The sequence below is a fragment of the Choloepus didactylus genome, chromosome 11 (genome assembly GCF_015220235.1).
Source record: "Choloepus didactylus isolate mChoDid1 chromosome 11, mChoDid1.pri, whole genome shotgun sequence".
In the NCBI taxonomy this organism is placed as follows: domain Eukaryota; kingdom Metazoa; phylum Chordata; class Mammalia; order Pilosa; family Megalonychidae; genus Choloepus; species Choloepus didactylus.
Window position 1 is genome coordinate 83,888,818 of NC_051317.1, and position 24,825 is coordinate 83,913,642.

General features: G+C 36.2%; 1 protein-coding gene across 2 annotated transcripts in view; it reads left to right on the top strand.

Annotated features, from left to right (window-relative positions):
- The window catches only part of RAB3C (RAB3C, member RAS oncogene family), a 279,178-nt gene that overhangs the window by 126,411 nt on the left and 127,942 nt on the right, over window positions 1-24,825 (top strand). For both annotated transcript variants that reach the window (XM_037799456.1, XM_037799455.1), the window contains exon 3: window positions 10,068-10,186. In XM_037799456.1, the coding sequence (XP_037655384.1) occupies window positions 10,068-10,186 (119 nt within the window). The remainder of the gene's footprint in view (window positions 1-10,067; window positions 10,187-24,825) is intronic.

Below are 24,825 nucleotides of genomic sequence, written 5' to 3' on the forward strand. Positions count from 1 at the left end.
ATGACAAGAATCTACAATGTCAAAAAGTATAAACTTGTTTTGCAAAACCAGACCTAATTCCAAGACTGAATTAAACTGAATAAATTCTGTGACAATTAATAGGTTAGTTAAGTTATTAATTAAACATTAATTGATCTATCACAGCCATCAACCAGGACATTCCTAGGCAAACCAGGATGTATCATCTCCCTATTTACTTGACATCTAATTGGAATTCCGAATTAAAAGAATAAAAAGAGTGGGGGAAAAGCAATTCAAAGACATAATGACTGAATTTCCCACCAGAAATGTTGAAAGACAAGAATCCTCAAAATTGGCAATCATAATGGATCCCCCACAGCATATATAAAAGAAATGTAAATGTAGCCACATCTTGATGAAACCTCAGAACACCAAAGATGAAGTAGCTTCATTTATCTTCAAAGGAAAAATGATTAGACTGACAACAGATTTTTCAATGGCATTAACAGTAGAATAATAACTGTAAAGAAAAGAGAATATAACTAGAATTTTATATACAGCTAAACATTATTCATGAATAAGTGTTAAATAAATATATATTTGGACATATCAAAGTTGAGTGTTTATTACCAACATACCTTTAACACTGGGATTTCTAAAGAAAACATTTCAGAAACATGGGAAGATGATTTGAGATGCAAGAAGAAATTGTAAGCAAGAAAACTAAAAACATGTTGTTCAGTATAAATATAAATGCACAGTGTGTGAAAAATAATAATGTCTAAGTTAGGAGGTAAAAATCAAGAACATACTAAAATATAGGTCTTTATATAATATTATTAGGTAAGATGGAAAGAGGTGACTGACAAATTATTCTAAGTACTTGAATTTGGGGAAGTAAAGATATTAATTAAATTTTTACTTTAATTATGAATTTTTAAATGTTAACACATTATATAACTTCAAAATAAATGTAAAGAAGAATGAAATTGGAAAACAAAAGAAATCACTCAACCAATCAAAGAAAAAGCAGGAAATGAATTAAAAGCAGCATAGAAAAGTGAAACCAACTCTCATAAGGTAGTAAACATATATACAAATATAATGGTAATCAGAGTATTAGTGGACCAATTTCACCAATAGAAGATTCTGGTGAACTAGATCAAAAGTCCTATGAGAGAAGAACTGTGGTTTAAAACATTCTGGGAATTCAGAGCTGAAGAGGACTTAGAGAAACTTGAATGTCTCATTTACAAATGAAGAAATTGAAGCCTAGAAAGCTAGTGAGATACCAAGTTCACACAGCTGATAAGTGCCAGATCTTCAATCAGAACCCAGGTTTCCTGACTCCCAGTATGATACTGTTTAATTTTACTTTTTTCTTCTTTTCTGCAAAGATGTGTTTACTCTTTACAGGCTAAATTCCTTATGCATTTTCTTTCCTTTCTGAAGATCCTAGCTCTGCATACCCAACTAATGGCATTTTTTCCTAGAAGGTAGAGAAAACCATGCTTGGTATGATGGTTTGAAGCTGTATGTACCCCAGAAAAACATGTTCTTGAAGTTAATCCATTCCCATGGGTGTGAACCCATTGTAAGTAGGACTGAAATGCATTGACTTCAGTTTTTGTTCAATTTAATCTGAGATATTTGTGTGTTATCTTGATGGAAGTATGATTTGGCAACACAGGAATGTGGCCAAGATTTCCTAAGAAGGTAGAGTTGTTTATAGAATATATTTAAAATTATAAATATAATGTAGTGCAAAAAGATAAGAGCACGAAGATCTGAAAACTGTACAACACTCTTAAGAGGTGAGCAGAAAAAACAGGAGCTTGCAAGGTAAAATAGAGAAGAAAATCCAAAGAGAGAAAAGAATTAGGAGAAAGTCATGTCCTGGAAGAGTGGATTTTAAAAAAACAAGAAGTGGTCCTGTACTATATGTTTCAGACAATGCAGATAGGATTTACTAAATAGGAGTATTGTGATTAATACCAAGAATTTACTAAAAAAAAGGTATAAAGGAGTGATATGTTAAATCAAGGTTTTAAAAACAAAAGATGTCATGTGTTGCTTACCTGCCCAGAGTTTCAGTTGCTCTTTACAGTTACAGATTTGGCAAGATTCCTTGGGAAATCAACCTCATGTATATGGCAATTAGGAGGTCATTGATTACTTTAATGTGAACAATTTCAGTAGAGTATTAGGACTGGACACTAAGCTGCAGCTGGTCAAAGAATTAATGGTTTGCAAAAGTGAAGCTGACAAGGATCTAAAGCACATACATGAAATACATATCAAATAACTGTGGTAACATCAGATTTGCATGTTTGATGAAAAAATGTAAGCTAAATTCCCCAATATTCAGCCTAATATTCAGAAGCAGGGCTAGATTTTGGATAAATGTGTGACAGGTGTGACCGCACTAACCTCCTCATTTCTGTTTCATCATCTATAAAACTGTATACTATCACAGAATAATTAAATAGAAATGATGTATGTGACTGTGCTTTAAAATATGTAAAGCCCTCTTTAAGACTATATTCTTCACGTTGTTGTTGTTGTTGTTTTATTCATTGGTGGAGAGTTTGGTGCTTAATATCTTGAGTTGGTATTGTTTTCTCTGAACCCTGACTCCAGTCATGCTCTGTGCAATATCCCTTGCCCATACCTAAGCCACAACTTGGACAGACCCCATAGCTTTCCAGTCATTTTCTCTTATTAAACAAAGGAGTTCATAAAAAAATAGCACAGTAACATAAATCTGGCAACATCCTTCGAGGCTTGTGTGTAATAGGAAAAGGGGTTTGATCTAATCTTTCATTGTTTCTGTCCCTCTTCTGGTCCTTGCTCTTCCAGTGTCAGGGGTGGAAGGAAGGTTGGGGGAGAAAGAGACCACAGACCTCTCTGCTTCACTGGACATGCAACTATAGTTCTGTGCTGGCTTCTCTGGCTAAGCCTGTCCTGGCCCACACCTTCTGTGTGACAGGCATCCAAATGCTGGTTTCCTTGTGTAGGGTCTTCAGGAAGCCCTGTAGGGGTTTCCTCACTGCGCAGTGCCATGACATGGAAGATTTGCTCAGGTTCCTTCCTGTTTTAACATCTCTTCATCTCCCTCCTGTCCCTGTTGGTATACTTGTTTAAGTTTCCTAGGCTGCTCAAGGAAATACCATGAAATGGGCTAATTTAAACAATGGGAATTTATTTGCTCATGGTTTTGAGACCAGGAAAATGGCCAAATCAAGGCATTGTCAAGGTGATACTTTCTCCCCAAAGACTGTGGCGTTCTAGTGCTGGCTGCCCATGATCCTTGCTTCCTCTGTCACTTGACAAGGCACATGGTGGTATCTCCTGGTCTCTTCTTTCTCTTTTGGGTCCCTTTTCAGCTTCTTGCTTCCTGTGGCTTTCTTTCTCTCTCCCTTTCTCTCTGTTTGAATTTCATTCTCTTATAAAGGACCCCAGTAATAGGATTGAGACCCATCCTGACTGAGGTGGGACACATCTTAAATGAAGTAACCTCATCAAAGGGTCCTATTTACAGTGGGTTCACACCCACAAGAATGGATTAAATTTAAGAAAATGTCTTTCTGGGGTGATACAGCTTCAAACCACAATATTCCAGAGCCTCTTTTCCCTCATCCAGTGGAGGTCTGTTGATGGATGTCTCAAGTGCGTTTATCTATTGTGCTGTTTGTTGATCCATGGCAAACTCACAGAACCTAGCACACTAACCTGTGGGAAATCGAGCCATTCCACTACCTTCCCCTCCTCCATGTATCATGCATCCTTGCACAAAAGGAGATCAAGGATTTCATTGCTTATGCAGATATTACAACCTTCTTGCAAACAACTCACTTCTTCTCATGGCTTCTGTGAGTGGAAGCTCCCATCCCTTTGTAAGGAGAGTTCTGGTTTGAGTCTTAGTTGCCAATTTTAGGGGAACAGTAAAAGTCCCACTCAAAAGACTGATCCTTTAAAGCATAGTGTATTTGATCTGATGCAAACATTTTGTATTATGTTCTGTAAAGAAAAACCATCACCAACCTTGAGTAAAAGCTCCATGCTGCCTGCATTGGGGTATTTATGCTCCAGGTTTTGGAAAAGTTGAGCATAATCAAAATGTGAAGAAGTATGCAAAAAAAGGCTAATAAGAAATAGAGTAAAAATTGCGTCTTTCCCTGTATTATGGTAAGAATTTTAGAAAACAAACTCTCAAATAAAATTAATAAAGATTACCTTTACACAATTTTGATTGTTAATTTTATTAAGGTCATGAAGAGAATCTATTTGAGTGTTTAAATAGGGTTTACCAAAGAGTGTCGCCAGATTTCATGAGTGTGAAAATACAGTTGATCAATATGTGAGGGCATCACTGACAATGGAGTCAAAAGGCCCCTACAAAAGATCTATATATGGCTTTTCCTCTCTTCCAGGAGATGAATTGCCATGGTAACACTGCCATGAAATAATAGGTCAAGTTTTATCATTCTGCTTGGGCTTCTCTTATTAGGTTTTACTTAGAAGTGGATACCATTGTAAAATGAAGGTTTTGATATTTCAATGCTAAACATCATGACAAGAAAATTTGATCAATAAAATCTCCTGGTGTCAAGAGGATGGATAAAGGACAATAGGTATGAAGAACATTTAAATTGACTGAATAGCTATTTAGAGGCAGGTTTATTAGTGCTGTCTTCTAAAATGTGGGCTTGTTTTATAGATGCTTGTATAATGGTGTATAAATGAATTCAAACTGACTGCACAAGATCAGTAGGGAAAAGCAGTTTGTAAATGTTATTTTACTGGAGGATTAACTGCTTTAAGAAAGAAAGTTTTTATTTTAGTCCAAAGATAAATATGCAACAAGAAAGCATAAAATATTTAAGCTTCCTGTTTTGCTTACTATTTTTATAAGACTAAAATCAATGCTGTTTTTTTGCCTATTTATGGAACTAAAAGAATAAATACAGCTTGGGGGAAAGTAGCATCATACAATAGAAGTGATGTGTAATATTCAGCATTTTGTTGTTTTTGTTGTTTTGGGGGATTATACATCACACCTGTAGATTTTTTGTCTTGATATTTTGATCATTTGGGGATGATATTCTAACATGAAGCAATATGTAATTTTTGTCGCTTCAAGCAACACTGTTCTGCCCTTTTAATAGTCTAATGTGCATTGATTGGTAAAGATCTAATTTTCATAGGAACAAGATACATCAAGCCACCTTTTTAAAGACAATTTTACATAAGTGGACTATATTAATATGTTTTAGCATATCTTTCATGAATTCACACAGTAAGAACTATGTTATATTTCTCAATAAGATCACCTTTAATTTTGTATATTTTCTATTCTGTATATAAAGAAGTGGATGGATATCTATGAAATTTATATTACTTTCATAATGATCATGAAAACTGGGGTTAGTCATATGAATCGGAGTACCTTACCACTGAGCAAATCATCTCCCTTATCATTTTAAATTGCTATCTTGCCTGCTTTTTAAAAACAGTGCTTCCACCACTTCATGTAATCCTTTGCAGACATGTAAGGAATATGGTGTTAAGTGTTCTGAACATTTAGAATTTTTAAATATGCAAAATAGACCTAGAATAGACAAAATAAATTTGATATATACCTAACACTGTCCCTAACTAGTAATGGGTGTTCACTAAATGTTTATTGAATAAATGAATCAATCGATCAATGTTAATATTAAACTGTATTGAACATACTTTAATCTTCCTTTGAAGATTCAAGATAATCTCTACTTGCTTGAACACTAAATGTCTGAGCTTTTATTCCATTTCACATCTTTGGATACTCACTAGGAAACTCACTAATGAGTGTGGGTTTTATATCTTGTGTTGTAGAGTTCCCAGCCCCCATTTCTGTTCACCTCCACATTGGGATATTATATAGCCTTTAATTTATTTCCTGTAGCTTAATTAAATTATCTTTGCTAATCAGTTAACACCAGTGTTTTGATTTCTCCATCTATAAAATTACTTGCTTTATCATATACCAAGATTGTCTATACTTCCATCTATTTTTCTGTCTAGACATTCAATAAATGTATTTTGATTATGGTGATATTATTTGAGGTCTGTTCCTTTACTAGTAGTTAGTTCCATTTTCCCTTTAATTCAATACAGAGAGAATTAACCACCAAAACAAAAAGCAAATTACATTATAACTCGTACCTTGCAAGTAAAAGCTATTTCTTCCATCTTGAAACTACATATTAACTCTGTGTGACCTCAGAAGGGTTTGAGCATGCAGCACATGCAGTTAAGAAAATAAAATGTTTTATCAGGGGGAAAAAATTAAGGCAAAAACAATGACAAAATTGCCAAAATTCAAACTGAAAGTGTTCCTTGTTGTTACTTGTCAATCTGCTAATGTTTACCATTTTACAATTCTTTTCTTGACAAATATTCAAGTATTTGCTAATCAATAAAGCCAAAAATTTCTCCTAAAACCATGATTGGGAAATCAAGATATTTAAACCAATTAAAATTATTTTATTTTTCTTAAAAGAGAGAAAAATGAAAGTTATCACTCATGGATGAAAATTTTCAGCTTTTAGTCATAAATTTATCCCTCATTTTCCCTGTAAGAGATTTCCAGTTGTGATTTTCAATCATCAGAATCCTATGTTTATAGAAAGTCAGCAGGCATCCCTCTTACTAGAGTCAACCTGGGAGAGGAACAACTCAGAGACAGAGTTTGAAGCCAGTTTCCCCCAAAATTAAGAAAAGCTACCATATTTACTCAGTTACCTTCTGAGACTGCTTGTGTTTAATTACATTAGTGGCACTTGACATATAAAATGTTCTTTCCTTTCAGATATAACCTTCTATCATCATTAGTAAATGTCAAATAAAATGAGGTATTTTTCTGACTTTTTTTTTCCCTGATACCATGGAAAAAAATGCTAATGAGTTGTAATACTGAAATTGTTTTCAATTCCCAAAACCAATGCACAGCCAATCTAGAGTCCATTTATAAACTGAGTTGTATTCTTTATATTTTCTTTACATATAGAGAGAAGAGATATTTCCTCTTTGTATTTTTTAATACACTTCTCTTATCTGATTCAATTTCTTATTCTCCCTGAAAATTCTGTGTTGACAGATACATCTAACAAGAGTGTGTTTCTGGGTTCAGATCTTGCCCCTTGCTGTGACTTAAGTGCTACTAAGTATTGCATCTGAAAGCTTCTATTTTTTTCTTCTATTTTTTTTCCTTGAAAGCTGTTTTTGCCATCTCTATATTTTAATTTTGATATATAACTATTCAATCTTGTGGTTTCTCACAGTTTCCTGTAACATTTCAATCATAACATAATGGGGCCTCAATTCTGTTCTCTGAAAGATTAAGTACACCCACAATGTGAAATCAAAGTCTCTTATAGCACCAGAACTCGTTTCTATACTGTCAAAATAAAATTAACATCATGAAAAAGGGACACATCACTGGAAGAGGTCAAGAACCAAGAGATAAAGTAATATTTTTCAAACACAACCTACATTGTTCATGTGGAAGACATGCTTGGCAGGAAAGGTCCAGGTCACCTTTTAGTGGTGTCACGAGTATATTGGCTGTTTTCTCCCATTGAGAAATGGGGGACTGCTGTCTATTGTAGAGTAATGGAAGCAGGTAAGGATCTCCAAACCCTAAAGATGCTAGTCAGTCAATGTCAAAAGGATATTTTACCAAGAGAAAAGAAAGCCATTTAAATTTACTTCACAATAGGCCCCACAACAAAGTGGTACATTTATAGGCAATGTGTTCTGGAAAATATGAACCCAAGTCAAATGTGGGAAAGTTTAAAAATAGGCTGATTCACCCAGAGAGCTAAAACATATTACAAAATCTCTAATTATGCCCTTGCTTTTTGAACACAGTCCTTGGGGATTTGGTTCTGGGATTTTATCCATGTTCTTTAACTTTCTTTGTTACACAGTCAGATGCACTGTTAACTGAATTAAATCCAATGAGTATTTGAGAGTTTCCAGTGTAAGCAAAAGATCTGTTTTTTTCTGACTAATAATTTTTGTATTTTTCCCAATTATATGCAGTTTATGATATGTGTTTATCTCTAGCATCTACATTTTCATTTTCAATATGTATAAATAGTAAGCAAAATGCAATAAAATATTCAAATAATTGTTAGATAAATTCTAATATGTAGGCATGCAACCATGCAGCAGAGGTGGAGATACCTCACCTTATTTTCATTTCTATTATTACTGTTGGGATTGAACTCTTTTTATAAAGTAACCAGCCATTTATGTGCTCATTTATAAGTAATTTTTAAAATTAGAATATTTAACATTTTGCTTAAAAATTTTAACATCACTTTACATATTAAAGATATTAACCTTTGGTCTCTCAGGTACACTACAAATATATTTTCCAATTTATTATTTGATTTTAGATCATTTCTATTTTATTTATAGCGTTTTCTCTATAGTCAAGAAATTGTCAAATTTTTGAATGGTGAAATCTATACTTTCTTTTTTGTTTTCTGCCTTTAATGATACATTCTAAATATCCCCCTCCATCTGTTTTGCTTTATTTCTGTTATTATGGGTATCATAATCTGTTATCATCCTACCTTTGAAACCTTATTTTCCTAAAGATACCTAAGAAACCCATCTAATTATGCCAGCCTTATCCCTGCTCTGAGAGTAGATTACTTCATGAAAAGTGATTATCACTTAGCTAGTCTTCAAGTTCCATTTCACACCCCACATTCTCCCAGACTCATTCACTGATTTTCCCAGCCTTCTTTGATCATCAGCCCCTGAACTTGCAGGGGTCATATGTGTTGTGTCACACAAGTTAGCATGAAGTTGTAAAGAATCTTGAGTTTCTCGCTGATGGTCCATGGTGCAATGTCCAAGCAGGAGGACACCTGAGGATGAGGAACAGCATACCCAATGTGAGCCTTTCCCAGTAGTGACACACACCAGCTGCTAATTTCATTTTTTGTTGTTGTTTTGTTTTGTTTTGCTTTGTTTTTACTCAGCAGTTCCACTTGTAGGAATTTTATTCAATATAGCAAATCCTCTTGTAGAAATGTCATTGTACAAATATACATACACACAATATGATTGAACAAGGCTAACTGTGTCAATATTACTATGAGGAATATTTCACTGTATACCCTTAAGCATCTTTTGAATATTGTGAATATATTATACACACTTAAGAATTTTTTAAAGGAGCAAGAACATTCTATATAGCTACATACTTAATGTTTAAATATTTACTGTCCTTTTGCTATTACTTTTCTGTAATGGAACTCTCCTCTAACAGTAATTTACATGGAAATAATGAATAGAGGAACATTTTAATTGGAGTGGATGAGAAAACTTCTTAAATCCAACTGGTAAAAATCAGCAGTAGCAATCCCTTTTTGCATGCCAGGCTCTGTGTTAAGCACATCATATGCATTATTTCATATAAACCCTAACAAGAATGCTAATGTGAAGTTTAGAGAAGTTCAGAAATTTAGAGAAGTTCAGCAACTTGCCCATGTTCACCCAGCAATTTACTTGGAGAGCAGAAACTCTAATCCAGATCTAACTCAAACATCCGCACAAGGCAGATAGTCTTATTTCCATTATACAGATTAGCAAGCATTGTAAACTGCAAGCTTCTTGAAAGCAGTGAGCTTTTCATAAACTTCTTTTTTCTCCCTACAGGGGTTTGTGCTTTGTAGCTAAACAATAAATACATAATGATTGAGCTAACATTTTAAACTCTCGTTGTAAACTATAAAAGAAGCCACAGATTCATAGATATGTAAAATCTTCTTTTAATTCATTTTTTACAATTATGTGCTGTTTAATAGGTGTGAACATATATAAGGTACTGTGAGCCAGAACTCTACCAGAAAAGAATTTTTTTCATTATATTGTAGAGCTGTCATATGAATCACTAGGAAAAACAAAACTAAAAAAGGTATATAGTTATATTTTGCAAGTATATTTTAGAATCTTTGTTATGAGTATGTGTTCAGAATCATTAATCACTTTCCAAATGTTTTATTGCCTTATTTTTTGAGAGATGATTATTATTAATTTTTTAGGACACAGCAGGCCAGGAAAGATACAGGACAATCACTACAGCCTATTATCGTGGGGCCATGGGCTTTATTTTAATGTACGACATCACAAATGAAGAATCCTTCAATGCAGTACAGGATTGGTAAGTAAGAGCATATGCTCCCATGACTCCTCCCCAAAGCAGTTACCACACAAGCAATGCAATATGTGTATTTATTATAGTCTGTAGTCCCACTTGTGCTTCAGAAAACAGACAAATGCCAGTTATGCTCAGAGCCATTATCTAGTAATTAAGAAGTCATTTGGTGATTGTTCTACATTTTGTTCAGTCCAGTGCTTTTGCATCCTTAGTTCCATGGAGAGTAACACATTGCTTTTGAGTTTTAAAAATATAAATAAATAAAAATTGGGAAATTTCTGGTCTAGAATAGAGACAAAGATGAGCAAACTATGGCCCAATGAGCCAAATCCAACCTACAGGCCAAATCTGGCCCACTGCCTATTTTTGTAAATAAAGTTTTATTACAACACAGCCAGGCTGGCTCATTTGCTTACATGTTGTCTCTGGCTGCTTTCACACAACAACAGAGTTGAGTATTTGCACAGAAACCAAACGGCCTGCAAAGCCAAAAACATTTACCAACTGGCCCTTTATAGAAAAGTTTGCTGACCTCTTGTCTAGAAGATTTTTAAATAAGTTCTTCAAATTGAAAAGCTTCAACGGACAGGGATGAAGGAAAAGATAAAACCAAAACCCTTTCTGACTCATAGCTACATCAAAACTGAAATACCTGTGTGCACGGGCAGTGAGGTTTGCTGTGGTGGGCTTACTACTATGGCTACAGTTTCCTTCATCCTATTCCACAAGCACCTTGAAAAGATTCATTGAAGAGCCATGGGTAATGAATTAAAACAGTGCAGCTGAAGAGCGCTGTATTTCTGTTGGAAAGAAACAGACTATCTAGAGCTTTGTGTGACATTAGAAGGAAAATAGTTCTCCCCCTGGGAAAGGTGGTGACCAGGATTGAACAGATACAACTTTTTAACTCCAAATGCAGCAACCAGTAATGAAAAATTAGCACTGTGCATGTGAAACAAACACCATTTTTTCTGTTGTCCACAACAGTATTATTTTAAATGACTTTTTATGTGTTAGCTCACTGGGGGTTGGATGCTATAAAAACTTCAGTTTGCCTTAGGTTGTTTCTTTATAATATTAATTGTCTACCTGGGAAACACCTATATCTTTCTTATTTCCATATACACAGACACACACACAACAGAAAATGCAGGAAATAATACTAATGATAATAGAAATTCAAAAAGGAAATGCATAAACTGAACAAGAACAAGTTTAGGACCTATATAAAAAATAATTGTCTTCTGTTGATGGATATAAAGGAAGCCTTGAGCTTAGTAGATACAATGTTGTATAAATGTCAGCTCTTCCTAAATTAATTCTTAAGTCCAAGGCAATTTCAATTAAATACCAGCAGGTTTGGTACAAAATGGAATGAAACACAGAGTCCTAGATACAAATAAATGTTTTTGGTTCTTTAAATCATGATAAAAGTAGCATCACAAATTAGTGACCAAAAAAAGATTGTTCAATTAATAGTGCTGTGATATTGCCACGTAATAGGTGTGGTGGTCCAGACTGTCATGCAAAATGGTCATTTTAACCTTGACTATACCCTCTCCGGAGCTACTGAGACCCAATTTTCCCAATAAGAAATGTTCATGAATGAGGCTCCAGATTTCAAGGTCCTGAACTCTGTTTGCATCCATAATTCTTCTTGCCCTGTTGTTTCAATAAAAGTTATTTGACTATGATAATACATTTAAAGGTACACTGAGATTATTAAAACCAAATGGCAACAACTCCAGGAGCCATGCTGTCAGTATCCCTGACCCTGGCATCAAAAACGATGTGAAAATGTTCAGCTACCTCATGCCCTCCTCCACGCTTTCCTTCTGCAACCGCCACTCAATCCAACTCCAATACTACCCCCAATGCCTTCACACATCAGCAGACCCATTTGCGCTTTGTCAGTCCTCCTTTTCCTCAAATTGTTTAACTATTTGACTATATTTACCCACTCTTTTCTTTTAAAACCCTGTTTCTTATTTTCTGAGAGGCTGCATCTTCCAGATTATTCTTGTCTTGTCTCAGCAGCTCCTCTTTCTCCTTCCAAGATCTCACTCCGTCTTCCACTGAGCCAAGAGTAAGTGTGCCCCTGTGGGTTTTTCTTGGGCTCATTCTCCGTTTCCTTGGCAATCTTTTCCTCTTACACAACTACACTTATCACTTATATACAGATGGCTCCCAAATTTAAATTTCTGGCCCCAGTCTGTATTCTAAACTGCAGTGTTGCATTTCCAAGTGCTTGAAATACTTTTCCACCAGGACAAGTGGCACCTCAGGAGGATTATCTTCACCTGAAACGGCTCACCTTCCTAACATCATTATTTCTGTTCATTGAGACCACAACACTCTGACACCCAAGGTCCGACCCTAGTACTCAGCCATCCCAAACTGCAATCTGATCTTGCATATCAATTTTTCAGACTATCCTTTGAATCTGCTTCTGCATTTCCACTCCTTCTATAACCATCCTTCTTCAGCTTATCTTTTGCCACTATCCTTACAGTAGCCTTCTAACTGATGTTTATAACTTTAGACTTCTTCTTGTTCCAACTTATTTTATCTACTGCTGACGTAAGAATCTTCCAAAAGAATATGATCTTAAAGTAAACATACACAGGGAAATAAGGATGGCTATAAACAATCTCTCTGGGAGCTGAAAATAGTTTACAATGTTCTTCAGATTTGTCTACCTGGTGAAAATGTGTGTAATCATGGTCAGTAACTAGACCAATTTGCCTGAACCCCATTTACTTAAACCTGCAGTGTGTTAAGGAGAAAGCTGCTTGGAGTTAGAGAGAGTAGCAGCAGTGCTACGGCTCTAAGATATTGAGAAAAGTGGAGACTACCCCACCCCCACCCCTTTTTTTTAACAGAACAGAGTGTTCTTTGCTTTGAATCATCCAATGGGCTTTTACTTGAGGAATTAAATTAAATGAATTATTTGGCAAAGAGACAGATCCATAATATGTTTCAGCAGTTTTACAGAAACATGAGATCACCATTGAAAACTTCACTCTCTCAAATGAACTGTTTACTGGGTCTCAGCAGGAACACAGCTTCCAATTTGGATCCGTTGCCCAGGCTCTTTCTGAGTGTCTAACACTGTGTCTCCAAGTGTCTACATATTTTGCAGTTGCATTTTAACTTGACTTAAAATTTTCCCACCCCTACTTTGAATGACTTTCTGTTCTAAGTGTGGAATGGCCATAGGCTGCTGTATTTCCTGCAGGAGAATGTCATTGGCTTATCTCCCCCACCTTATTTATTTACGTTCTTCTTTTTTGACATGATGAGAAACTATAAATGTAAGTTTTCTTTTTAAAGCAGGAAATCTGGTGAGCAGATTGATATTTTTTAAAAACCAGCAGACAGAGAATAAAAGTCTGACACCATCTTCCCACCAGCTTTAAATAATTCATTTCCATGATTTTCAGGATACCACTGCAGATGTACTGGGACTGGAATAAAATTTCTCCTTCAAATATCCTCTTCCTCTGAAGTTTTCTCTCCTTTTCTTCTTCCTCCAAAAGTATATAGTGATCTTAAATTAAGATGACCTCATGTTAAATATGAAAGTATTTTGACTAAGATATGATGAACAATTGCTAAGCCTTTATTTGGGGCTTCCTAATTTCATGTAAGCCTCCTATCGACTATGAAGTAGGTACTGTCACCCCTCAGAGGTAACAGTGGGAGATTAAAGCACGGGCATCTAAATCCCAAGTCACTACCCCACACTGGGTATCAAGCAGTCCCTGTCTCTGGATGTTAATGACTATATTTCTTAAGCTGGCCTGACCCAGTCATAAAACAATTTTCTTGTACAGAACCCAAATTAAATTCAAGTTTATATTTAGAAGCTAGATGGCTTCTAATCCGCCACTTCTTCCAAAAAACAAAAACAAAACTCATTCCCTCTATAATCTGTACTGTCTCAATAAATGACACCTCCAACTTTCCCATTTACCTGGTCTAAAAGCATGGAGTCATTCCTAAATCCCTTTTCTCTCAGAGCCCACATCCAGGCCTTCAGCAAATACTGTTATATCTTAGACCTAATTTCAAAATACATTCAGAATCCACCACTTCCTACCATTTCCAGTACCACCACCTTGGTTATGCCACTATCATCTCTTGTCTGGACTGTTACAATGGTCTAATCAGACCCCTACCTCTACCACTACCCCACCTTCCATGCTCTTCCCAGTACAGCAGCTGGGATGAGCCTTTCGAACTGTAAATCAGATCATGTCACTCCTCTGCACCAAACCTTCATAGGGTCCCACCTCTCCTCAATTAAAGCCAAAGCCCCTACAATAGTCTTCAAGACCCTATACAGTTTACTCACTGCCTCAACCTCCCTGACCTCCCCTTCTGCTACACTCCCCCTTTCGCACCCGTCTAGCTACTCCAGCCTCCTTGCTATTCCTAGAACATGCCAGACATACCTCCATCTCAGGGCATTTGCACCTGCTTTCCGCACTACCTAGTAGTCTATTCCCCAGATATCCTGTGGCTCCCCCTCACCTCCTTATGGTTTTCACTGTAATGTCACCCTTTCAGGAAGGCCTTCCCTTTTTTTTCCTTAACATACTTTATATGGCAACCCTCCTCAATACTCCCTATCCCCTTTCTCTGCTTTGTGTCTTTTCCATAACATTTTTCACCATCTGATATATTATATAATTTACTTATTTATTGTACTCATTGACTCTCTCTCCAACAAGAATGTAAATGTCATAGGACAGGGAGTGTTGTCCTTTTTAGGCAGTATTATGTCTTCTGTGCCTAGATAGTCCTTGTCTCATACTGGGTATCCAATAAATATTTAGTGAGTGAATAAATGTATGAATTATAGAAGGAGAAATATATAGGACTGGATCTTATTCATTTTATTTCTCCATTGTTAGCAGAGTCCCAGGCAACAAATAACTGATCACCAAATAATTGATGAGTGAGGGCTGTGGAATAGTATCAGATAATTATGATGAAAATAAATTGATACTCTTAATTCAAATCTTGTAAGAGGCACTTTCTATTTTACCAAAAAAAAAAAGAAAAAGAAAAAAAGAAAAAAGTGCCTGTATAATGAGCCAACTCTTCCACGTAAGATTGAGAGGATATGTGGGTAGGAGTGATATAAAGAAACAGAAACATGTTTTATCTTACATATTGAACAATGTGACTGAACATATTGGGCATGTTCCATCACTTAAACAGTATTTTTTGGAGGGGGATATATTTGAGAAGTGAGTTAGTACAAATAAAAGCACAACACATAATTTCAGGCATCTAAAAAGAGCCTGAAATATCATTTAATCCAATGTCAAATATCTGTCCATCTCTCCTGACCTCCATTCACTGATTCTCTTATTGTTTTGCTTCCTAACAGCCCAACTTTCTGCTTCTGGGTTCTCTTGTTTGTTTGTTTGTATTTTTCCTACTCACTCTTTCATTTGCCCTGCTTGGTTTTGGCTTCTCCAAATGAGTTTCCTACGCTGGACACCAAGGCAGAAATTAGCTCCAAGAATGCAAAAACAGTAAAATGCATAGTCTTTAATGATGTCTTAATTAAGCATTTCATTTTACCTAATTTCTGCCCAGAACAACAAGGGCCAACTGGAGCTTATATTCTGGTCACCAAAAATCACTTTTTTTGATGACTCAGGAGAGAGCAAGTGGCTTGAAGACTGAAGCACATATTAGCAGTTAATGTGTTGGTTCTGAATAGAGAAAGAGGTAAGGGAATAGAGAGAGCACTGTCCTGTATGACTTTGTGTTTTGGTGCCCAACTAACTTCAACTGCACATTGGAGGTGGTAATATTGTATAAATATTGACACTCTGGTGAAGTCTAGAAGTTAAATCCCAATAACTGCAACTGCAGCCTTACTCCAGTAGAGTGACATAAGGAATATAATGATTAAATAAAAGACTTGGACTCTTGAATAAAAGGTATTATATAAATATGATTACTGCTTGCTCTGCTCTACTCCTACTCTGAAAGTATACTCCCTGACAGCTCTAATGTACAGTTTTGTGTCAAAATATTTATTGCAAATAGCAGTATTTTCTAAAAGGATTTCTGTGGTTTTCATCTATCATAATAAACCTTTTTTTCCTTTGAAATTAGTGGCCTCCCTTTTGGGGGGGAGATTTGTTTTTTAAGACAATAATTATACCTGTCAAGTAACTCCTCAGGGATGGAGTTTGTGTTAAGAACCCATTTTCCTGTCCTAAATATTCAGCCTGTTTCTGGATGGTATTGTTATTGGTGGTTATTTAAGAGCAAATCTGCGGGACTGTAGATGATCCTATTTGGAAAACAGGGTTCTAAGTTTTAAAAATGAGTAGCTACACTAGTAACTTGCTTGAACCTTATCGGCATTTTCAGGCCCATCATGAATACAATCTCCATGAAGTCTGCTTTCTAATGTCAAGAAATATGTTTAGTACTATTGGTCTTTATTTCCTAATTGCACCATCAGCAACTTCTTTCAGGTAAATATGTACTCAATCACTGCATTATGAAATGAGTAGAAAGGCCAAATCTTCTAGGTCTAAATTAATACAACCCCAATCTAATTTTGACCCATTTTCAAGTCCATGACACTGGTTCTTTAATGTCGGGCTTCTTACTCTAGCTGAAGAATGCTGATCCTGTCTGTTCATTTGCTATTAGTATGAGCTTGGTCACTTATCTTTGCAGTTCAATTATATAAGGTAATTACCCTAATTATCAGTTGTATACTTATCCCCTCTCCCCACCCCTCCCCCCTCCCTCCCCCCAACCCCCCCCTACACACCCACTCCTGGGAAACAAAAAAATAAAGAGCCATTAAAAGAAACTATTCAAGAGAGAAAATTAGAAATATAGCACAACATTTAGTCATGGGAGGATTGTATTTGATCAACATATAAGACTGGCATATGGTGTCTGATGGCATTCATTTTAGATAGAGCCCATGTTAAGTATTGTCACATACCTCTCCTTTTCTGGGACACCGGTTTCCAAAGCAAGGACAAGATTCATGACATAAGTGAAAGACCTTACAAATGACCCAACCATATGTCACAGTGTCACACATTCAATCTCTTTTTCATTGCTTGCAGGATAACCTTAGAACAGTTCTCATTGAAAGTCTGTTGTAACCTATAATCCAATTTTAACTTATAAATATCAAATGAATTTGTTTTTTATAGTTTTCCTCCTCATAGCATATTGGAAGCAACCATGTGAGGATGGAGGATGAGAAAAGAGAGGTCAAAAGGCATGAATGTTTCCCTAGGTGGTCTCCAAGTTTTTTTAAAACCAAATACCATTAGCAATTAAACCGTTGGGAGTCGTCATCCCAATACATATCCATTTATTTATTCATAAATAATAATCACATACCACTAGACTAATCTATATCATAAACAAAGACAGTAAGTAAATGTTAAGAAAGAAGGAGTTAAATATAAACAGAGCTTCAATGATTGTCTTTGAACATCCTTGTGGAAGACCACTTTGTAGAAAACTGCCCTACACAATTCCTAAGGGAGCTCTTTAAGGCTGGCAAAATAGGGTGTGGCAGCTGCAGAACAGCAGCTGGTCACTCTGGCCATCTCAGTATTCTTATTTGCATCTCACTTTCCCCTTGACATTCCTTCCCACTCTTGCCCTTGTTGGCTGCCCAGATTTTGCTATTCAAATTAGCTTCCTTGCCACTGAAGCAAAACATAGCGATAGTATGACAAGGTCATTTTTATATAGCACTCATCAAAATGTCCATGTCAAAATGTAAGAATGTTCTTCTTTTATTAGCGAATAGTAGAACAGACAATATTTTGACTCCTAATCCATCTCTAGCCCCATCTCTGACCAAATCCCCTCCCTCAGCCTCACACTCTCTCTGAATCCCCCAGGGGCTTGATCCTAAACAAATTTATGGATAGATTTGTTACCCAGCACTCAAGGAGTTAAGTATAGTAAAATCTAGCCATGGCTTATCAAACATTTAAGCAAGGTGAAAATATAGATGCTTTGCTACAGTTGAAATTATTTCCTTATCTTTCTGTTTTTGATAAACTGTGGTTTTTAAAATATGCATATTTATATGGTAATTTATGTAAATCTTTGCCTTCATATTTTGTATTCTGGAGATGAGTTCTTTCTGAATTGCTAGAATACAGAATTTTACAGTCTATGGCCTTATAATGTATTGAAAAGAACCAAATACGACTTAATTTATGTAGCTGGATAGGACAGATTCTTATCTTAGGAATCTCCTTAAGCCGGAGGAAAAGTTCCCTGCTTTTTTAATTCCTTTGCTGAAAACCACAACCAAGATAGGAAAATGGAGAGAAAAGGAGAATGTCACAGAGAAGGGAACAGGGTTAGTGATTAAAGCTCAATGCTGAGAAGGGGCAGGGGCACCAGGCTGGGGATTCTGAGGCTGGCAAGGACTGCAAAGGTTTTACAGACCCTTAACTGCAGCCCCTTGCCCCAAATGCTCAACAAATCCAACAGCTCAAAATACTTTGTAACCTTGAAAATTTTACCGTTACCTAAACTTTCTCAGCCTTATTTGGCCATCTGTAAAAGGAAAAAGAATTCCTAACTTATAAGATAAGCATAAGGAATAGAGGCGAAAATAAAACGTATCTGGCATACCATAGGCACTAAACAACTTCATCTTACCTTAGATCTATGAAGACAATATATAAAAACAATATATAAAAACCCTGATGGCACATTAGAATTATCGGAAGATCTTTCAAAGGCACATTTGCTGAAGCCACACTCTGTACCAGTTTAATCAGAGCCTCTGATGATTGTATTTTGAGGTCACACTGAAAGATGAGAGCTTGTCCCAGGGCAATTTTTTAGTCACATATTTTTGGAATCAGACTCCAATGTATTAATAATAACATACTGGGGAAGCATGTAAATATATCTTTGGTAATTTCTTAACCTTTTGTATGTTTGGATTTTGCAGAACAACTTTTTTATGCCCTTACCTGTACAACCCATCCATTAAAATAAAAAACCATCCCACTTATTTCTACTTTAGACTGAAGCTTAATGATATATTGCTTGCCAGTTTTCTTAGAAATTCTGAAGTTCGGATAGAGACACAGCATAGAGTCTGGGCATGAATTGGAAATTCAAACCAAAGTGTTTGGACCAGTGGACTTCAGATAACAAGTCCTGGTTATCATCAGCAGTGGAAACAGATGCTTTCTGAGGCAGAGGCTTGTTCTACTCTTCTTCCCAGCATAAGAACTGATCTCCAAAGGAAAATACTCTTAAACTAATAAGTTGAATTCAAGTAGTTTCCCCCTAAAAGGAGTAAGAGATGCACTAACAGGAACTAAGTTGTTTTTATCAAGGATTTATAATCATTGCTGGCTCTGGAAAGGTTTGCAGGACCCATGGACTGTCTTATTAATGGAACTGGCTGAAGAAGGACTAAATGGAAAAGTCTTCTGCAGGCCTGGGGTAAATATACCATCAAACATGCAGTTATCATGGTATTTACCAGCAATTTACAGCATCTCTGGCCATTAAGTCTAGGACAGGATTCTCAGTTGCAGCAGCAACACCTGGGGAGCTCATTTGAAATGTGATCCTGTGTTTGCTTTTCTCTCTGATGAGGTGACTATGTAGAAGGGAGTCAAGGCCAGAGGCTTTGAACTTTGGAAACTTCTGAACTGGAGGAATAAGGAAATGATCAAGTTTGCAAGTTGCACCTTTCCAAAAGTTATAATTTTTTTTAAAAATTCAGATATGAAACCCTGAATATGCTCAATATAACATACAATGCTCCATTCGAGCAAGAAGGGTTTTTTGTTTTTTGTTTTCCGTTTGCAATTGAGGGTTTTTGCATGTCAGTCACTATGAAGGATACGAAATGCTCCCTGGCTTGAGAGTCTTTCAGGAGAAATGAGACACCTAGTGCCCTGGTCACCAGGTGGTTGTTGCAGAATCTATCTTTGTCCCTGGGATTGCCTTTTTGACCAGTCTCTTCCCTGTCCTTCTTCCCTTCCATGATGCAAGAGATTTCATGACACTCTAGTTTTTAAAGCCCCCACTCTCCCAGGCCTGCTGTTTCGGAGTGTAATAACCCCAGGTACCTTTCTTCACTCTGGCCAGTCCAGACCAATAGCTGTTACCCAAATGTGCATCGCTCCTTGCTGCCTCTGTATCCTTCCATCAAACAAGGGCTCCTTTCCTTACTGTTGATCTATACAGTCCTCTTCCTGTAAGGTTCACCTCAAATATATCCCACTCCTCTGATATTGTGGGTAAGATGCCTGGCTGAAGCTGGCCATGGTGTAGGTATTCATTAATTGTCTGTAATCCTCCCTTCCTCCTGATCTCCAGGTCAGAATCAGTTGCAACTTTGGGGCTTCTCTAGCACTGTCCCTTCTATACCTCATAAGCACTTATTTTCATTCTGCTTATATTATTTTTTAAATCTGTTCCTTTATTCTGCTTTGTTATAAGGTTTTTTTTTTTTCCTTTATTAGGGAAGTTGTGGTTTTACAAAACAATCATGCATAAAATATAGGATTCTCATACACTACCCCACCACCAACACCTTGGATTGATGTGGAACATTTGTTACAATTGATGATAGCACATTTTATAATTGTACTATTAATTAAAGTCCATGGTTTAACTTAGGGTTCAATATTTATGTAGGATAGTTCCATGGATATTTTTAAATTTGTATTATCTTACCATACGTGATGATTTGAAGCTGTATGAACCCCAGAAAAGATCATGTTCTTAAAGCTAATCCATTCCTGTGGGTGGGGACCCATCGTAAGTAGGATCTTTTGATGAGTAGGATCTTAAGTTGAGATGTGACCCACTTCATTGACGGTGGGTCTTAATCCTCTTACTGGAGCCTTTACATGAGGATAAAAGACAGAAGACACAGAAAAAAGCCCCAGAGAACCTTAGAGAGAAGGACACTCAGATACTAAATGAGAAGCTAAAAGAGAGAAACATGCAAAAGCTCAGGGAGGAAGCCACTGAAGCCAGAAGCTGGAAACAACGAAACCTAGGAGAGAAGGGAGAGACCAGCAGACGCACATGTGCCTTCCCATGTGGCAGAGGAGCTGGGTATATCTGCAGCCTGTCTTCAAATTCCACGTGTCATCTGGTTGATGCCTTGATTTGGACATTTTCACAGCCTCAGAATTGTAAACTTGTAAGTTAATAAATCCCCATTGTAAAATCCAGCCCATTTCTGGAATACTGCATTTCACCAGCTTTAGCAAACTAAAACACCATGTATACTAAATCTAACATTTCCCCTTTTAATCATATTCAGATATATATTTCAGTTGTGTGCTACCATCACCCCCATCCATTACCAGAATATTTCCATGTTCCAAATAGGAACCCTGTACAATTTAAGTCTTAACTCTCCATTCCATATCCCAACCTCATCCCCTGGTAAAGGTTTTGACAATTGAATGAGAATTAGATTTATCCTTGTAGTATCTAAGGTTCTTTGAAAGACACTTTTACTTAGTAGGCAATCAGTTACTATTTAGTTGATTAACAAATGAATGAATGAGTGACTTAGAACATAAATGCAGAACAAATGCCCATGCCCAACTTTATTCTTCATAACTTGGCCCTCTTCATGGTTTCCTCCCTATCTAAATAACTTCCATTAGCTGATTACTTTGATACTTTCTAGGGAGTAATCAGATTAAAACAATTCACAGAATATATAAATTGATAGTTGATTTGATATGGGGACATTTGCACTTTAAAGGGAGAGTTAGAGTTTATCCCCAAACTAATTTCTAATTCTAAAGGGTTTATGGCAAATATAAACAGGAGAGTCTTTTGGGTTGGGGGGTTCCTTGCTGAGGCTAGGGGACATAAAACTACCTCTCATTCTAGGCAGGTCACCCTCCTCCCTGTAATTAGTCTGTCAGGGAGTAAACATATGGAACTAACATCATTTTGTAGCATACTCAGGCACCCCTTCTCTCACTTTTCCAGAGAGCTCTGCAATATAGGGGATTTAAGGAAAACAAAGACATCATTAAAGGGAAAGAAAATAGGTTGTATGCTGAATATTTTAACTGGGAACCAGGAAGCAGCTAACAGAGAGTTGCTGCACATGTATGCACACACACGTAGCCAACTTTATGATATTTTGAGAGAACTGCATGTGGTGGCTTGAGCTTAGCATTAAGGACTTTGATTTATGACTTCTCATTAGCAGCCTCTACACATCGACGTAATGCAGCAGCATGTTGAATAATAATTAGATCATCCGTAAAGTATGTGTTTGACAGCTAGAATAGAAGGCAATATTTGTTTCATGCTACCTCTGAGCTGTGGAGGTGTTTCACACAATTATTCTGAAATCAAGTATCTCGTTTAAAACTGTCTTCCTGAGATAGGAAGGTGTTTTACAAGTTGTTTTGAGTATCGAATGTGCTAACAGATTCTGAAAAGGTTCTAAAACTGTAACACTGCCAACATAAGGATATTTATTATTTTTAATAATTGCTATTAATATTTGTTTCATTGATTCCTGTTTCTAGATCAGAAAACTGCTTGTTTGGTTCCTTGAACTGGATAGCTAATTTGTCCATCAGAAGACACATACAAAAGCTACTGAGAGGGCAGTGGAAACTAGCACTGAAGCTATGGATTTTCAACATTTTAAATTATTCTGACAGAAATTTCAATTCCTCTCATTCCTCTCAGGAATTAAAACATTCACTGAGTAGATACAGCTTCATTGATCCAACACCTACAACTAAACCCTGTACATTTTTTTCTAGCAATGTTTCTGTCTAGACCCTTATAAATGAAGTATTTAGGCAAAATTATCAGTTACTATGATAACATTTGACGTATCCTTAATAGAACTTTTAATTAGGTTTGCCAGACATAGCAAATAAAAATACAAGCCATCTTGTTACATTTCAATTTCAGATAAACAATGAATAAATTTTAGTATAAGTATGTCCTATGCAATACTTGAGAAATATTTGTATGTTTTTAAAATGCTGTATATTTGAAATTCAGACTTACTTGGGCATCCTGTATTTGGTACCCCTTACTTTTAGGGACCTAGAGACAACCTGAGTATATTAGGAAACATTTAAAAATACATACATTCTAGCATTCCCCTATTAAACTTCCTTCTCACTGCTTCCTGCCATCTGCTGCTCCCATTTTCTGGAGGTCACAGCTGGTAACCGAAAACATGCTATCATTTAGTCAAAATATTTATTATTTCTAGCAAAAGCCTGTGAGTTTCCAAAGGCAGTGGTGAGAAACTTTCACAAAGAAAATGGCATAATGTGAGTTCTTTGTTACCCGTTCCAAGGCATCCAACCACCTTATTTCTATGTGGTTATGCTCTTATATATATTTTTGTTAATAATCTCTTTGTTTAAATATCTGTTTTAGTTTTCAATAGAATTATAAAATACAGCTTTGGACGACCAAGTCAAACTCTACAAATCCAACAATACTCAGCACTAAGTCAATTACTTTGTAAATACTTCGTAAATATTTATTTTAAATGACAGCAATTATTACAATCAAGACCTTTAAAAAAAAAGTTTTAGGGCTTAAATGAGTCAGACATTTAAATAGTACATTTAGAGCCATCATCAAAACAGAACAAAACAAAAAATTGAGACTTTACCATTACTCCATGTGGCCATAGTGAAAACTGCTGTATGACAGGACTGACAAGCAATGACAAAAACTTGTTAGGGAGGTGGAAACCTTTCCCCCAGACCTCATTCTGATAGTTAATATAGTGGAGATGAGGGAATTCATTAAGAGGTGCATAAGGTATTTCAAGTTATCCAGAAGGAACTTCAAGGGGATTTGATAAAACAACCCAGAGAGAATGCTGGAAAAGCACTAGGAATAAGAAAGGTAATTAACACTCGTAAACATTAAAATCTCTGCATATTTGTCATTGTATTTGTCCTTGATAGTATAATTACCTGCTTTTGTGTATCTGTTTCCACTAGGCTGAGAATTCCTGTGAATTGATAAGATCCCTGCCTCTTTTGCTGATGTTGTTATTGGCAGGCATATTGCCTGGTTCACAGTACATGCTCAGTAATTATTTCAAAATTTCTGAGAACCATTTCTGTAAACTAGGATGCAGTGTGGCATTCTCGGGCAGCTCCTGCCCACCCCTTCTTTCTATTCACTTTTTCTTTCTGCTCTGTCTTCTCTAAAAGTCATTGTTCTGATTATGTATTCTTATAGTTTCCCCTTCCCCATCTTTTGCAGTGCTTAAAAAAGTCCTGATAATGGGGAGTCATGAGTCTTAAGGAATTATAAAGTGATTCGTTCTGTGAATTTCCTCTTTTCACTTAGCAAATGTTTATCTAGTACCCATTATATGGAGGCGTTAAGTAGAACCACTGGACCCCCTAATTTTGGGAAGAATCATACATCTAATTTGTTGGCTTGCTTGTAGCTCCAATCTGGTATTTCTCAAAGATCCATAAGTCGTGCATGTGTGTGCATGTGCACACCTGTGCCTGTCTTCCAGAACTTAAATATAGATAAAGAAATATATATATACATACATATATAGTCTATAAATTCTCTGTACACATTTATGAAATAATATG